Genomic DNA, 17,150 nt, shown 5'->3' with positions numbered 1-17,150 from the left:
TAATTGGACATCATATATTAATTTGTTAGTTCTATGTGTTTGTTCTATAAATTAAATAATTATTTTTGTAAAATATAATTTGATAGAGTTTGTAGTTAGTAGATACTTAAACTACAGAGATTCTACGCTAAAAGGCTCTATATTTTACTACACTAAAAGGCTCTATATTTTACTACGCTATAAGGCTCTATATTTTACTACGCTATAAGGGCACTAGTCTTTAAGCTAATAAATAATCTAAACTAAATAAAAACAACAAACATATTTTAATAACATAACATTCACGAAATTACATATAAAACAGTAAAAAAAATTTATGAACATTTTTATTAACAACTCAACTTTTAACTATTTTTTTAGACACTAATAATTTAATCCGGATAAAAATAACATACTAATTTAATCGTAAACAAAACACAAAACAACGTGAAAGCACATTCAAAACAACTAATATGCATTATTATACGAGTTTCGACATAAACTAAATCGGAATACCTCGATTTATGTTTTTAGAAAAGTCGGAAAATTGAAATTTTGAGCCTGAAATGAGGAAACCACAACAATAAAAGGCTTGGGTTGTATGCGGGACCTACAATCTTAACTTTTTGTGTGACGAGCGGAGTCCACTCGATTTTTTTATTTTTTTTTTTTTGAGAAAACGAGCGGGGGGGGCCGCTGTTTGTTGGATTTAAAAATCGAGGTGTGTTCTGGTTTCTGTCGTGGGGAAGAAAGGGGGGACTTTTATTTTAATACGTAAAACGCGATATTATACCGCACTTTTTTATGTAAAACGCGGTATTATATCATATTTTATATAGAAAAGTAATTTTTTTTTACACTGTAGAAACATGTTTTAAGTTATTTGGCATTTAGATTTCGATATCTGTGAAGAGATTCTTCTTAAGAAAATAAGGTAGGTCGTCATTGACAACATCCATGCTGTCATCATGGAAGTAAATACGAGGAGAAGAACTTGGTATATTTCAACTAAAATTGTTCCTCGGGAAAAACAAAACAGATTCCTATTTCAAGATAAATATGAAAATGGGAGCTAAATAATTTTATTGGCAGAGAATATGCTGGTTCCTTGTATTTTCTTTCTTTGTTTGGAACGACGGATAAGAGTTTTAGAAAGAGATGAAATTTGGCCATTGAATTATCATACGTACACGTGTCTTCCATCTAAATGTGCATTAAAATTTACTGGAGCTTTATGTACTGGAGCCGATCCGGACCCCAAGATAAGAAAATAGGGCTTACACAACCCAAATCTGGATTAATCATATTAGTAAATTTTGAATATCAGTTTAATAAGCTAGAAAAGGATGGAAGTGAGTGGAAGGGAACCAGAAAAGAAAATGAGGAGAATTTGATGTGCTAAGTTGAGTGCTTAACTACCAACTTAACCTTTTTGACAATTTCTAGCTCAAATAGCAATACGTGGATCTAATATTGAAAAAGTTGGTTGAATAGACTGAAGCTCATTTGTTCACCGTCTGCCTTTTCCTAAAAGAAAAAAATGTATCTACAAAAGTTGACTCATTGTGTATGGTGCTAATGGAATCCAAGAAAGCATCTCTATCCAGTAATCCTTGTTTTTCCTAGATAAGACATTTCTGTTTATTTTATTTTATCTTATTTCTTTTTACCTTTAATAGAGACAGGTGGCTTTCGGAGCATTCACAGGTAAATAAAAAGCAATGACGTATGCATTATTAATGGGATCTATTCTAGACCACCTAAAATTCAAAAGTAATGTCTCTGCCTTGTCTCCCACATTGTCCACACTACACCATTTTCTCCAACATTGTACTGCATATATCATTCAACAACTTAAAGAGCTTTTTAAGAGAAGCACAAATTAAAGGGGCTTTTAAGCTTCAAAATTTGAAAAATATATACTAATGGATTATATGTCTTAGTCTTTTAGGGTGCACTTGATTACTCTCTTTTGCCGACAACCTAATTGTTTATTGGCAAAGATTAAAAAGAAGCTTGAATTGTGTAGGGGCTCATTCATTCTGCAACGATGGGCTATAACTCCGCCATGTGTCAATTTAGTTTATTAAACATTCTTTACATTGTTTTTCACATCCTAGAGAGTTTAACATCATGCCTGTTTGTCACATTCTTGAAATTTATACGAGGAAATTGTAGTCTTCTGTAACATAAAATAATTCGAATTTACTTTTTTTTAGGACGTAATTGAAAACACATTTGAAATTACCTTTTTAAGGAATTGAAGTTATGTTTGCAATTTTTTCTCCTGTATTAGTGAAGTGCAGGGTCAGATCCCCATAACAGCCTCCCCTACTGCTAATTAGCCCCCACCAATAGAAAAAAAGTAAGATTTCGTGATGAAAGGAAAGAATTAGATTAAAGGTTTAACTATAACCATAATTCACCGAAAGCTTTGAAATGTTAAAAAAAAAAAAAAAAAAAAAAAAAAAGTCCCAAGTAGAAAGGCTATTGGGAATGCGTTAACCAAACTCTTTTGTGTTAGGTGTACGACATAGTGTAATTGTGAAAGGGGGAGAACAAAAGTAAGAGGGGTTGGTTTGAGAAAAAGGGTAATTTGTTGTGTAAACAGCCTACAATGCACATGGTGGTGTTTTAGAAAGGGTGAGAAATTTGTAAGCTTTCGGCCCCATTTTATTTTAACTTTAAACACCCACTCTAGCAGTAGTTGGGTATTTACCAGGACATAGCTGACGAATTTAATAGTGTTGCACAATTTGCTGAGGAACAGAAACTATATCTTAAGATTCATTTTGTTCCCTTCTTTCGGGAATAGAAGATCAATCTTGCTATTTCCACTATGTGAAGAAGGAAATAAAATGTAGAAATAAAGAAACCACAGGAGAATGACAGAGCAAGGCAGAGTTTTGTAAAGGTATTCGTTTTAGCTGTTTGATAATTATTGTGTATAAACGGTGGACGGGAAGAATACAAAAATCAAAATCACAGGATAAATGAATTATCCACCACTTCTGCAACGTTATCGTTTTTAACTGAATGTCTCAAACGAAGAGCTGGCAAATTGGGACATATCGTACCTTTACCTAGTTAGAAATATTACAATTGCATAAAACGGCATCGAGACATGGATATGCACATATTCGGACTACGCTTAGATGAGTAATTAGTAACAGAAAATTGGAACCAGCATCCAAACTTTCCAACAAACTCCGAAAGAACAGCAGTCTGAATTACTATTGCCAGCAAGAGTAAGGGAATGAAGAAACTGCCGTATGTATGTTACTTCAAGACAATGTTCTCTTGTTGAAAGATTCCACAGTCAAATTAGCTGTGAAAGCAGGTATTGAATTCATCTTCCGAATGAAAATATCGACCTGCAAAACATAATACCCCCACACGTTAGAAGGTTGATACCTCTCTGCAACCATTGTTATGTAGCTTAAAATAATAAAAGCTAAAAAACACTAATTGCTCAAAGGATGAAAGTTAACCAGGACAAACATGAAAGATTCATCTATAACAGTGGTAGCTAATTGGAAGAATAACAAAGATACTAGAGATTGACTTGCACAAAGGCTTATTCAAAAATCGTGGTTAAGCACCTGTCGGGATATCTCTGGCTGAGAGGTGTACGTGTTTGCCTGAAAGATCAAATGAAAGAGTTTAATGATCGTGCTTCTTCAGAAGTAAGAACTCAAAGGGCCACCTATGCGTCTTACTAGCAACGTGCCGAACTGAAGCAAAAAGGCATTGCACGAATGTTGAAATTGACGGTAACATGTCCATCTCATGCTTAAACCCCTAACATCCTAAAGCCCACAAAAAGAAAACATGGCATCTTACCAAAATGTTTGTGTTCCCTGACTCATATTCAAATTCAAGCTTTTCATTATCACTTTGAGCATAGATCGATTGAAGCATAAACCGCGTAACTGGTATTCCATCTGGACGATGATGATCATCCATCACAATCTGACAACATAATTCCAGTTATTGTTAGGTTGAGTAAAATACATTAAAATGCTAAAATGGTGTTAGACTAAAAGCTAAAAGTTTCTCAATACACACTAAAGACATTAACTCAGTACTTTCAGGCGATACTTAACCCAAGGTACAACTTTTTCTGGTGCATAAGAACTCACAAGCTACAAAATGCTTTTCCTGAAACAAACTACCTTTTCGACCAACATTATAGTAGGAAATCATCGAGGAAATTTCACCGAGCACTAAAATGAAGATGCTATTGAAGAAATGTAAACAAGATACACCCACCCTTACTTCCACTCACAGCCTCCAGTTTTGTGTTCAAACTGGTGGAGTCGAAACACATTGGTTGAGATACCAACTAGACTCTGGATAATTCTTTCTAGTGGAAAACTGCATTGGGTCGAAATATAGTCATAATCCAGGAAGCATGTAATACCTTATACCCAAAAAGTTCACAGCATGCCCTCCTGAAAACAGATATCCTATCTGCAAAAACTGTCTTGTACCTGAAGAATGATTAAACTTAGTTTTTGACACGAATAACAAATCATTAACAATACAAATGCTGAGACATCCTGAATTCTTTACCTCTCCTCGCGCTTTTCTAATGTTGCAATTTGCTCTTTCAACTGCATAATCTTTCCAGAAATATAAGAATCAACCAGTGTACCAGCATCAGCTGTATACTTCGAGAGGTAATGAATTAGAGACAATAAAAGGTGACAAAAAGGTCTCTCTAAGAACTGATATTTCCAACTGACACTTCAAATGCACCAAACATTGCATAATAGAAACTAAAGAAAGGTACTTAAAATCTCACAGTAAATTGGCCAAAGAGGCAGGAAGATTAGGGAGGAATGGAAGAGAAAAAAATACAAATTCACGTTAATACTTAATACTGCTTAACAGCTCCAATGAACAGAGGATTTAACCAGCAAATTCTATACCTCTTTTGACATCTAAAAAGATATTCTGGGAGATAAAAGGCTCCACTTTTACTATCCCAACCCAGTAAAAAAAAGATGATTATGCTCAAAACGAACCACCAACACTACTTGATCAATCAATTAATAATCCCAAAAAAAGTTGGGGCCGGATATATGAACCCTCCGTAACTGTTCTACTAACATTGTCTGCAGAAAATTTTTCCAGATTGGTCAGGATATCAGGATATAAAATAAATATAGCCACTAGTGGCGATTCTCCACTATAGTTCTGAACTTAAGCTATCATGGAACTCCATTAGACACTAAACACTAAATCGTATATCGCAACTAACCTAAAAGCAAGTTGTCACTAACTTCCTATAGAACATAAAGCCTACTGTGTTAGATTTTCTCCATTATCTTTCTTCCTATCAAAGATCTAGTGTAAATAACTCAACTAACTGGTGATGATATTTGGAACATCAAGAAAAGTACTTTTCTTTGCCATCATATAAAATCAGGTTGAAGAAAGAAGTAAATTGTTTGTTGTCCAAAGAAAAAAGCATTACATTTTGTCTTTTCCTTTTCCTCTGTTCTAAATTTTTGTAATATGTATCTTTTGTATTTCAGGTCCAACTTTTATAAATTATTGAATGTCATTCACAGACAGCACCAATGACATGTATATTCCTTGATTTATCTCATTTTTAGTGACCTCTACCACTAAAACTCAATCCCAAACTACTTGGTCTGCTATATATGTCCTCATTATCCATTCCATTCAATTTGGACCTATTTCATTATAAAACTCAATAATTTATCTCTTTCTTCTAATAAAGTACTCGATAATTTATCTTTAAGGATAAATTAGGGGTTTTCTAACACTAGAGGTTCTCTAAATTTTCAATAGATATACAACTCTCTATACAAACAAAAATGACTTCTAACAAACTCTGAACCTAATGTAAGCGTACCAACACAGTTATGCCATAATCAAAACTAGCTGTATCTCCTAATTGGATCTTTTGCTTCCCTCGTGTTCTATTCTTGGCTAAATTTACATGGATACTGAAACATTTTGTACTTTTCAGACAACTATTTCCCATATAAGTCTAGTAGCCTGTTTGGCCAAGCTTCTCCAAGGCCAAAAGCACCTTCTTCTTTTTCCCATAAAGAACTTTTTTCCTCAACTTAAGATGTTTGGCCAAGCTTTTTTTTTTTTTTGGGGGGGGGGGGGGGAAGGTGCTTTTGGGAAGAAGCAAAAGTAGTTTATGAGAAGCAGAAAAAAGTAACTTCTTTCCAAAAACATAAGCAATTTTGACTTTCCTCTTACCAAAAACACCCTTAACAAGATATAGTATATGCCAAAATAACCTTACTTATTTTAAACCTAATACTCACGATATTAATGCATAAGTATTTCTTCTTATTTTTAGGATAGCTTTCTAATATAATAGTGACTTCAAGGGTGAATGTTTTTATATTTGTTCAATGATTTTTTAATATATTTAAATCATCTTAAAAAGAGTTAAAGTACTTTTTTATTGTGCACTGGGTTGCCCTTTTTATTTATTAACTTATAATATTAGTCCTTATTCGTAATTTGATACTTAAAATCACTTTTTGAAAAGCTTGGCCAAACACAAATTATTACTCAAAAGTGCTTTTCAAATTAGTTAGCCAAAACACAAACTGCTTCTCTCCCAAAGTACTTTTCGAGAAGCACTTTTAGAAAAAGCACTTTCCAAACTAAGCTAATTTTTTCAGCTTGGCCAAACATGCTACTAGGTCTATTTCATCCCTTTTAACAGCTTCAATGATTCATTCTGCACCTACTGATTAATACGTCTGGAGAGATAGTCAAACCATCTCACTACATTATCTCATCTTTACCCTCTGAGTGACTACTTATATTTTCTTTCACTGGTGATGATTTCTAACCTCACATGACATCTATCCATCTTAACGTCACCACAACATCCATCTTGTAAATATTTATTCATCGTTGGAGGCCTAATAATCACTCCAAAACTGGTGCTTTCTCAATATACATATATTCTTTCTTTACCCCACTTGTGGGAAAATACTGGGATTGTTGTTGTTGTTGTTGTTGTCGTCGTCGTCGTCGTCGTCGTCTTTCTTTAACTTCTAACTGGGAAAGTAATAAACGTCATTGAACCAAAAGTTCCATGAGCCAACAAGCTTAAACCAGCCTAAATGAGGAAATTTTCCAAGTAGATCTATGATTTGATAAATCACTTCTGAGTTCCATAGTATATATAAACGATGAATCGATTAAAAGGAAACCCCACTCCAAGTTGTTTGGAAAAATTCCTATAACAATTCGTATGACAGACCAAAGTCTCAACCAAAACGAGAGCCAAGGAGCACAAGACTAGAATAGTATAAGATAACTCAATTGCAGTCTGTTAAATAATTGGAAAAGGCATTGAATGACAACAAAGTACAGGCACACAAGTACTTAAAATTGAATTTGTATGCACCTGACTGCTCTTTTAACTCTTGAACGGCCAGTAACTTCTCTTTTGTCTTCTGCAACTCGTTTTGAAGAGCCTCTATTGTCTGTTTTGCCTCATTTTCAACTCCCAGGGTGTTGACCATTCGCAAGACTTTAGTATTGGCAGAAGAATAGTCTCCATGCCCTAACTGCAAGGTGACCAAAAGTAACATAAGGATACTAAATATGAGTTATAGCTTATATCATTAAAATTTCACCCTATCATTGAAACAATGCTATAAAGCACCAATAATGATTCATTTTTTTTCTTTTTGATTCCCCTCCCCTTTGATCCCCCTTTGTTGGAGCTATTGCTCCTTTGGTGACTGAACCCACGACCTTGGGGCTTTAGGTGGGGTTGTTGACCATCTGAGCAACCCCCTCATGTCATGATTCATTCATAGTAAAAGACATGCAAGTGAGTATTCCACAACGGCATAACGAACACAAAAAGAAAAAAAAAAAGTAATTTTCGCAGCAGATAGCATTCTCATTGACGTTGAAATAGGCATTAGGTAGATAAAAAAGAATGCCAAAGAGACAAGTCGGCATGGTACTCGAAGCAGTTTTTGCATGAATCCATCAACATGTATAACATAATTCCACAGACAAAAGGTTCACTTAGCAGTCAAGTAGTTTGACCTTCAAAGCATATCAAGGAAACAAATAAGTGTCACTGCATCTTCGATGAAAGCGGCAAACATCTAGCGCATAATTTCAGCATCATGAATGGGATTTAGCAAATGATAGATGGATATACAACAAAAGGAAGACGTGAAATTTCAAAAAATTTGTAGTAAAAAAGATTATGTTCCTACCAAGTTCTTTTATACTAACTCACTCAAGTGTATTGAGAAGTCATAAGCTGGATAACCACCAAAGGCATGTACCAGCATCTTAAAACGTCTTTTTAAGGGAATCTACATGTGAAATTCTTATGCTTCATGGACGGAAAACAACTCAGTAGCATTTCCTGTCAGGGCGTTGTCACTTGTCTGAAAAATATATTTTAAGAAAAATCCGAAAGACAACAGTACAAAGTATGTAACCCAGAAAACAACCTTGGACTCCAAGAGAGCTATCTCAGAACGTAAGCGGTCACCCTCCCTCTCCAAAGATCTTATTCTTCTAGCTTCATTATTCAGTTTCTCACTGAGCAAATTTATTTCATTCAGCTGACGAATATTCACTTCTTTTTGTTCAGATAAACTGCTCTCCAATTCCTTTATAGAGTTTTCTTTCTTGGCAAGAGATGCTTCAAGCCCCTGTAGTCAGGAAATAACTACTACAATTAGGTAAAGAACAATCAATAGAGGTAATTCATCAAAAGGAAAAAAGGGTACGGACTATAACCTGAAGAATAGCTCCACTGACCACTTCATGCCCGCTTTCAACACTTTTTTGCTTCCTCAAGTCCTCAACGACATTTTTTAAACGATCCTTTTCCTCTATAACAGCAACAAGCTATAAAGAAATTTGAGATCAAATACATCACAAGTTAAAAAGCACACAGAAGGCTATGAAAAGGTAAACTCCGAAACTACAGGCATAGGGTTATTAAAAGAAGGTAGCCTAATTTTGTACAAACATTACACTATTTGGGAACTATGATATCAATACAAAAACTAATAAGGAATTGGTTTATTAAAACATACTGACCTAAACTCCAAGCTAGGAATCAAGAAGAAACAAAGATCACAGGGAAAATGGGAAAGCAACTTTACAGTAACTAATTTCTCAAACATCAAATGGAAAACATGCTAACCTTCAACTCGATCCTCTTGATCTCTGATTTTGAAAAGTTTGCGCTCTCCTTTGCAACTGCAGCCTCACTCTCTGCTTTCCTTTTCTCGAGCTCAGCAGTGTCCAGTGCCACCTCCATTTGTTTAAGTTGAGCCTGGACCTCACCCACCTTAGTCATGCTATCAAGCACTTCTCTGTTTCCCAGAAAAGTAAACAAACTCTTGAATACCAATTTAAAGGAACAAAAGCAAGGCAAGAAAATCATGCAACTTAAACCCCAATACATCTGAGAAAAAGGGATAGAAACTATTTTCATCCTTTCTCCTTTTTCCTTTTCTCAATAAGTCAACTTTCACATCAAGCAATTGTGTCTCTTAGTACTAACTACTGTAATAAAAGACAAAAGATAAGTGTAGGAAATCAAAAAATTGAAAACTGTGAGATGGTAAAGTTTGAGTACTTTTTTAAGGTGTAAAAGATGTGCATCATCTTACACTTAATATGCATGAAATTTACAGGTATACTTCCTACATCTACATCCATGAATGTTTCAACACAATCAATCGACATTAATTGGGAATTAAAACTTTGTCAGTTTGCAGGATGTGCACATTATACTACTGAAGCAAAAATGGCAATGATTACCCAAACGAAAAAGAACAGGAAGGACAGAATTTCCTCTGTGGTTTAAAATTAGACAATTACGAGCAAGTAATTAGCCTAAAGCTAGAGTAAGTAGCTAGACTAAAGCTTTCCAAATCAACAAAATAACTCCTAATGGACGTAATCTTAAGCAACAATGAAGAGCATGAAGTTAGAAACAGACCTCATCAGAAAACACCCTTGCTACAGAACATGAAAAACTTTAGTAAGCACCAAAATGAAGAAAAAGTCTGAATCAAGTTAACAGCTTACCTCTGCAGAGCTGCAAACTTGGGAGGCACATCATCAGCACACGATGCACCAGGGATGTCTTTAACCATTGATTTCCAAGTAGTTAGTTCATCCTCTAACTTCTTCATATCTCCTTGAAGATCTGCTAATTTTAGCAGCTCTGATTCTGCCCTATCTCTTCGGCCCTTTTCCTCAAGTAGTTTTACCTTCAACAACTCGATGTTTTCATGAGATGACCTCAGCTTTCTTGCTTCACGTACTTCAGCCTCCTGATGACGGGATCAAGACATATCAGTCAAACATTTGCTTACCCAAAGTTAAAATTCTTTATAGTAAAAATGAGGCACTGAAAAGAAATTTCTGATAAGTGGTGGGATAGGCATACCAGTTTGGCCAGCATAAATTAAAATTCAGGAGAGCAAAATAACTTCAAGATATGAGATCAATCTGTCACCTCCTTCATGGCAATCTCATGAAAGCTAAAAGGAAAAAGCTTCCTATAGTTTCGAAACTAATCGAGAAACTAGCAATTTGCACAGCTTATTGTGGAATTATTCTCTTAATAAAAGTTCTTTTTCCAGCATTCACTCTATTAGATTGAAACTGATTATGTTAGTCATGACCCAGCTAACATGAATTTCTCATTATTGTAAGTGCTAGTATTAGCTCTCACTTAACTTGCAACTTAAAGGACAGTGGCGGATGTAGCATGTAAACAACGGGTTCAAGGATTTCCGCCACGGAGTATATATAGATGTGTGTGTGTGTGTGTGTTTGTATATATTTATATGTGTAAAAAATTACTAACATTTTAAAATATTAATTTTCTAACCCATAATTTCTAAATCATAATAGGTTCACCGGTAAAAACCTAAAGGTGTTGAATCCATCAAACTAAAATCCTGGATCAACCTCTACTCGAAGAACTGACAAAAAGCATTGAGAATTGCACATTGGACCAATAAGAATGAGGATTTAACTTACACAGTTTCTAAGTTCGTCCTGCAAATGCTTCACCAAAATGTTGTCACTAGAACAACCTTCTTGAAATGTGAAATTTGACAGTTTCTTCTCTGCTTCAATTCTCTGCTGGACGCACTGGAAAAAAAAAACAAGAGAAAATTGTAATTTCATAATAATTCAATAATGCCAAACATGGTAAACTAACAAACAGAAGAAACATGCAAGACCACAGTCTGACATCGCAGACAATGTAATATCTGAATGCATGTTCTTCAATTGTTACCCTACATAACAAATATGGCATCAACCAGATACTAGTGCAAAAATTACAGACATAGTGACTAACTATGTCATAGAAGCAACATTAGGACAGGGTAAATGCACATTTAGTACATGTATAACTTCTATAGATCATGCAGACAACTGCAACTAAAAACTCTAGGCACTCTGTCACACTTACTACATATTTCCCCTGAAAAGTTTTTACGTTATATGCTAATCAATATATGCCAAGCAAATACATGCACGACTGCAAAAACAAGAATCCGCTCCATTTCAAAAGATCAAATATTAAAGACTTTAAGTACCAATCCACACATGCAAATCTAGAGGACCTATTTTGTAGAATACCCACTCCATAACAGTTAACACCCGTGTTTTGTGTAAAGGCCATTCCCGTCTCCCAATTAGACCTTCACTTTCAAATGAAGCAGTAAATGTTATGTTGCAAGTCCATAGAAGAACTCGTTGGTCAAACATTCAACAACTTACGCAAGCGCATTTTAAAATGTCAAAAAACTTCATATAAAAAACAAAAAAAAAATTAGATAGACCTCCACTCTGCTTGCTCCAGCATACGCTTGTGTGGCTTCATGGGTGACATTTAAGACAAACAAAGCAGTTATTCTAGGATAGAAGATGCATTGACCTCGTCAAGTCTCTTCCTTAGTTCTTCCAGCTGCTCCTTCAGCAGAACTGACTCTTTCTCAGCATTGGCAGCTCTGAATTCCATTCTTTCAAGCTATAAAAGCAGATTAGAATTTGGATATAACACTTGATTTCAATTTATAACACTATGGATATTTCATTGAACGTCATGCAGAGCAAGCTTGCAACGTTACATATTAGTTGTAAAACTAGCACCTTTAGTTAATTTCACACACAGCAACTTCTTACATTTTTACTTATTTTTGTGACAGAAAACTTGGATTCACTTTTCAGCTGCTCAAGATCATTCTGCAGGCGACTTTTCTCTCTTTCTATGCTTTCCGACACACTACTAAGCTTTCTCTCTAGAAGACTTGCTTTCTCTTCTGATGCAGCAGCTGATGTCTCAGCTTTTTTACGAAGATTCATCTCATGTTGGAACTTCCCCTACAAGACAATGAGATAGTTGATAAAATTTATCATAGACTACAACGAGATAATCTAGAAAGTTATAAAGATTAAGTTCCTTGAGAATTCATAAAAGCTACCAAAGAAAGGCTCGAATAGAAAAATGAATAACTTAAGATAAGTCTCCATCCATGCATTCAGAAGTTAAATGATAAATCCCCTGTGGCATGTTTACATTCTGACGTGGGCTATGTTGCTACAGATTGTTACTTTAAAAGGAACTAACAGAAAACACCTGCTTTCATTCTGCTTATACCTCTTCTCATACTTAAGGATTCCAGAATTGGGGGAATGTTAAGACTTATGACCAAAGTATGGCTTGCATTGAGCATTGAGGACCAAGCCAGCACACATCAAGAAACAATGTAGATGTACACATTACAAGTCATAAATCAGTGCCATTATAATGACAACTTGAATATTATGGTCTTTGCTACCTTCTTTTCATTTGGAAGCAAAATATGTAATAAAGTTTGAGAATCATCTAATCAGATTAAGATAATGTCTGTCTCGCTTCTTTTTTTGATAAGGTAAATTGTATTAATCAAAAGGGAGAAAACTCCCGTATACAAGAAGTATCCCAAAAAGTAGAGAATTTACATCAGAGTATGATTCTCTAAAAGTGACGCCCAATCTTCTATACAAGTAGGGGCTATACGAGTGCACCAAAAAAGCGATCAAATGTCTGGCTCGCTTCTTACTTATCAGGATCTCATTAATCAAACTTATTGGCAAGTGGAAATTGCTTATTGTCCTCAGACCGTGATATTTTTCCTATTAACCAATAGAAATCTTTCCTAAGAATCTCTTATATTAAAAAAAAAAAAAAGATACCTAAGAATCTGTTTCTTTTCCTTGGCATAATTATCATATATTAAAGTCACTTACCAAAAATGTTTGTGTATCTTTAAGTTAGTTTTACAAATTACACCAAACATAAACATGACACGAACCAACGAGAACCCACTGATTCATCTCAAGAATGTGACATAAAGGAAGGGAAAACTATACAAATAATGGGATATAACAAAACATCTAGCACCTCAAGTTCACTGTACAGCTGCAACTGTTTTCTGAGCCGTTCTTGAGAAGCGTTAACCTCCTTCAACAGCTGGTCCTGCAGAGCCTCTTCACGCCCTTTAGCAGCAGCTAGTTCTTGCTCTGAATTGAGGAATTGATCCCGAAATTTCTTCCTTTCAGCATCTGCATGTGCAATTCATGTCATCATGCAAATCAAAATCAATACAGTCACTGAAGGGGTCATTGCCCCAAAAAGGTGAATTCAAACCATATAGTCATTGTCCTTCCTGTGGAGAAAAGGGTTACTGGTGAATAGGAAAAAAAATAGAATTTAATAAATACAAAGGAAATTACCAAAATATAAGAAAAAGCATGCTTTAATTACTAACGAGGTTCAACACATGATTAGGAGACATAAGAAATTCAAAGGAAAATAATATTATTCCAAGTAGAGTAACATCTGATCTCCATAATAGTGCCAACTTCGTCATGAAAGCTAGAGTTTCCCCAGAATATGATTATACCAATCTATATTAGGAAAAATTCCATAGTTAGGCAATTGTAAAATTTGTAAATCAAACTTCTGGCGCCATTAGGACAATGTTATACAATATTAGCATGCTAATGTTCTTATTGATCAGTACAGAGTGATCTATATTAAAGGAAAAGCAATGCAAATGTGCTGGAATCCCACGTAAAAAGAAACAAGAACAGACCATGGAATATCAAGGATCTAGAAGAGATAAAGCAAATTTTAACTCTTCACACCCACCTAGGCACTCATCAATAATTAGAACGATTCTAATGCAAAGTTCAGCCAAGCTTTCAGAAGTTGCTAGTTTTCTGGTAAAGTTGCTTTGTTTATCGGTTAAGTTGCTAGAGCTCACACATAAATTTACAAAAAGAGAAGATAGCTTTAACAATTGCAATCAGGAACAATTGAACAATACAAATAAGATTAGTTTAGCAAAGGAGCAAATTGTAGCTTTGCTTTATAGATGTTGTTTCAACCATAGAACTCCGACGGCTTAAAAAAATCAGAATATCTTAATTGTCCGGTGAATAAACTTGTGCGACCAAAGTAGGTAAATTTTTAAACAGACTGTTGAAAGGACAAGGGGAAACAAAGCAAGAAACTAGTCAACCATATTCAAAGAATTGCATACTGATGACTCACCGGCTTTAAGATAATCATTGTTTAGTGTTTGAAGTTTGGATTGGGAATCATGAGCTTGCTTTTCTGCACTGCTTAAGGCATCAAAAAACTCTGACTTCACCTGATAATAATTTGTATAAAAATAAGCAAATTCATGAAGAAAAACCCAAGAACTGAGTACAAAGAATCAACTAGGACCCATTGAGCAGTCATTAACCAACACAAGAGACATATGAATACTAACTTGCAGGAATATATTAGTTAGCTTAGAGGCCTTCCATTATCTTTTGTCATTCGGTGTAATCAATGAAAGGAAAAACTGCATATAGGACCTATCATTCATACCGACTTGGAAATCATCTTTATCCTTCAGCAATATAAACAAGGAACGAAAGAAGAAGGGGGGAAATGAAAGATATAGTAATAGCAAATGAGATTAACACCTAAGTGAAGAATAAATATTAGCAATTACGGAATCCCATCTACATAATCTCAAAAAAATTAGCAATTACGGAATCCCAACTGCATAATCAAAATATCATATATACACCATCACTAAACTTTCACAATAAAAAGCTCCAACTAAAAAGTCAAAATAAAGTCAATCTACCAAGTCATATATCACCATCCAAAACCAACAAATATTATCCATCCACACATATCAAATCATCACAAAAAGTATCTATCCAAATTAGAACCTCACCCAACTTAAAATGTTGCATTATCATCAACGCAATTACACAATAACAGCAAAGTAGGAGGGTCTCCCTGAAATATATGTGTAAGTTTTGAAATTTTCTCCTTGGCCACCTTGCGGCTTGTCTAGTACCAATATACTTAAGACTTTTGCTGTTGTGCATGTGAGCTGAAATGAGATTTTTCTTACAGGCTTGAACAGAATTGAGAACAGCGATCTTGTTAGTGATTCTTATGCTCATTTTTTGACTCTTTATTCACTAATTGGTCTTGTTTTGATAGTTGTGATTTTGTGAGTTCATTTGTTTTTATTGTGGTTTGGAACATATCCATCTTGAATGAATCATGTGCCATGTGTAGTGACAAATATGGTACCAAAGCCAGATTGGAGCAGTACAATAGCGGGGCAAACAAACCTCGGTGTAGGTTGAGTCCCTAGGGGGGTATATGTGACGCCAATGACATAGACCAGGCTACTGAGGGCACGTCAAATAGAAGGACTAGCACGCTTCTAGGTTGGCAAGCTTCCGAAGAATGGGTTAATATGACACCTTAAGAAAATCCCAACATCGAAAAGGGATATATGAGTGAAGTGTTATATAAGAAAGCACAAATTCACATGGTATGCAGTATGCATGCTTTTGAGCTCAATAACGGCGTAGTCCAAAGGATAAATCTATGAAGTCATGTTTGACCACAAAGGACAATACGTGCCATAGGCTTGGGCTATGACAAGTATATGCGCTACATGAAGATTAGCTCAATTCAAGTTCATCTGATATGTACTTATAATTTGTTTTTATACAATATGAAGATTTTATCTGGGTGTGTGTTGGGGGGGGGGGGGCATAAAACACCTGTATACAAGTGGTAAACCGAAAAGTCAAAAATAATGTACTCATAAGGTTATGAGACAAGCTTTACAAGTGATTAGTTAGTTGTATAGTCGTTCGGCTTCAAGTTGACTCAAGAATCAATTAGGTGGTTGGCATACACATCCAAGACAAAATTCACTAACAAATGAATAAAGCTCGAACATAAAGCTCAGTAAGGAATCAACCCAAGCTCGTAAGACCATTTACCCTATATGTCTTAACTCTTTTAAAATAAATTAACAAGCACCCGCAATAGCAATAAATTCACAGAAATGTTCTCAAGTGGGGAATGAATGAGTACCATTTGGCGGCATTGGTAAGTGCATAGCATTTGGTCGGAAGTATCGGGATGATCATGAGAAGATTCCGGTAACGGTGTGTCCTCGTAGATGATGAGCTGCCGATTGCCGGAGTTCGGACTGCCATCTTCAGGTTGCTTGCTCTGCGCCCTTCGCTTCAAAGGTGGTGTTCTGAGCATCATGATTCCTTACTTTTTCCTTTCACTGGCTCGGCGCAATCCTAGGGTTTTGAGTACACTATCTGAATCGCCTGTCTGTTGGTATATATCTACGATTGATGGTGTATTTGGTGCTTTTGAAATGAAGCTAAGAGGAGTATTTTGAAAGCTGAGGCGCCAATTGGTGATTTAGTGGATCGGATTCGGAGACCATACTGAACCGACTCTGGATAACCCGATCCATTAAGGGATCGGACTGATCTACGTTTCCTAGGTCAAGTGCTACTTGCAGACATTAATGAAACAAGATCGATTTCCAAACCCTATCCGTTTTCTTTTTGTTCTTTTTGTTCTTTTTATTTCAATATTTTTACAATTGTAAGAAAAAATAATGTTCGAATATATTCAATTGGTTATACAGGGTACATTAATTTGTGGGTTTTATTGTTGTTGTTGCTTGTTTTCTTATTATCTTTGTTGTTTGTTGTTGTTATCTATCCGTTTTCTTTTTGTTCTTTTTGTTTCAATATTTTTACAATTA

General features: G+C 35.2%; 1 protein-coding gene across 1 annotated transcript; it reads right to left on the bottom strand.

The window, feature by feature from the left end:
- Positions 1 to 2,951: 2,951 nt before the first annotated feature.
- On the bottom strand, positions 2,952 to 16,945 carry LOC104238547 (mitotic spindle checkpoint protein MAD1). The gene is made up of 16 exons (XM_009792936.2): positions 16,454 to 16,945; positions 14,603 to 14,702; positions 13,448 to 13,608; positions 12,187 to 12,384; positions 11,939 to 12,031; positions 11,032 to 11,145; positions 10,069 to 10,316; positions 9,176 to 9,347; positions 8,764 to 8,874; positions 8,472 to 8,675; positions 7,397 to 7,559; positions 4,555 to 4,645; positions 4,403 to 4,472; positions 3,823 to 3,951; positions 3,582 to 3,620; positions 2,952 to 3,353 (listed from the first exon to the last, which is right to left on the bottom strand). The coding sequence occupies exons 1-16, from the start codon at positions 16,631 to 16,633 to the stop codon at positions 3,264 to 3,266; spliced, it is 2,163 nt and encodes a 720-aa protein (XP_009791238.1). The 5' UTR covers positions 16,634 to 16,945; the 3' UTR covers positions 2,952 to 3,263.
- Between the last annotated feature and the right edge of the window lie 205 nt (positions 16,946 to 17,150).

Source organism: Nicotiana sylvestris, chromosome 1, assembly GCF_000393655.2.
Source record: "Nicotiana sylvestris chromosome 1, ASM39365v2, whole genome shotgun sequence".
In the NCBI taxonomy this organism is placed as follows: Eukaryota; Viridiplantae; Streptophyta; class Magnoliopsida; order Solanales; family Solanaceae; genus Nicotiana; species Nicotiana sylvestris.
The sequence above is the reverse complement of the archived record's forward strand: the minus strand, read 5'-3'. Positions and strand labels throughout refer to the sequence as shown.

What these genes read in the sequence shown, in the direction of transcription:
- LOC104238547 (XM_009792936.2), bottom strand. Translation starts at nt 16,633, where the DNA reads ATGATGCTCAGAACACCACCTTTGAAGCGAAGGGCGCAGAGCAAGCAA. An exon ending in CTTACCAATGCCGCCAAATG is followed by an intron (nt 14,703 to 16,453) that starts GTACTCATTCAT and finishes AATTATTATCAG; the next exon opens with GTGAAGTCAGAGTTTTTTGA. An exon ending in GTGAACTTTTTGGGTATAAG is followed by an intron (nt 3,952 to 4,402) that starts GTATTACATGCT and finishes TTATGTTGTCAG; the next exon opens with ATTGTGATGGATGATCATCA.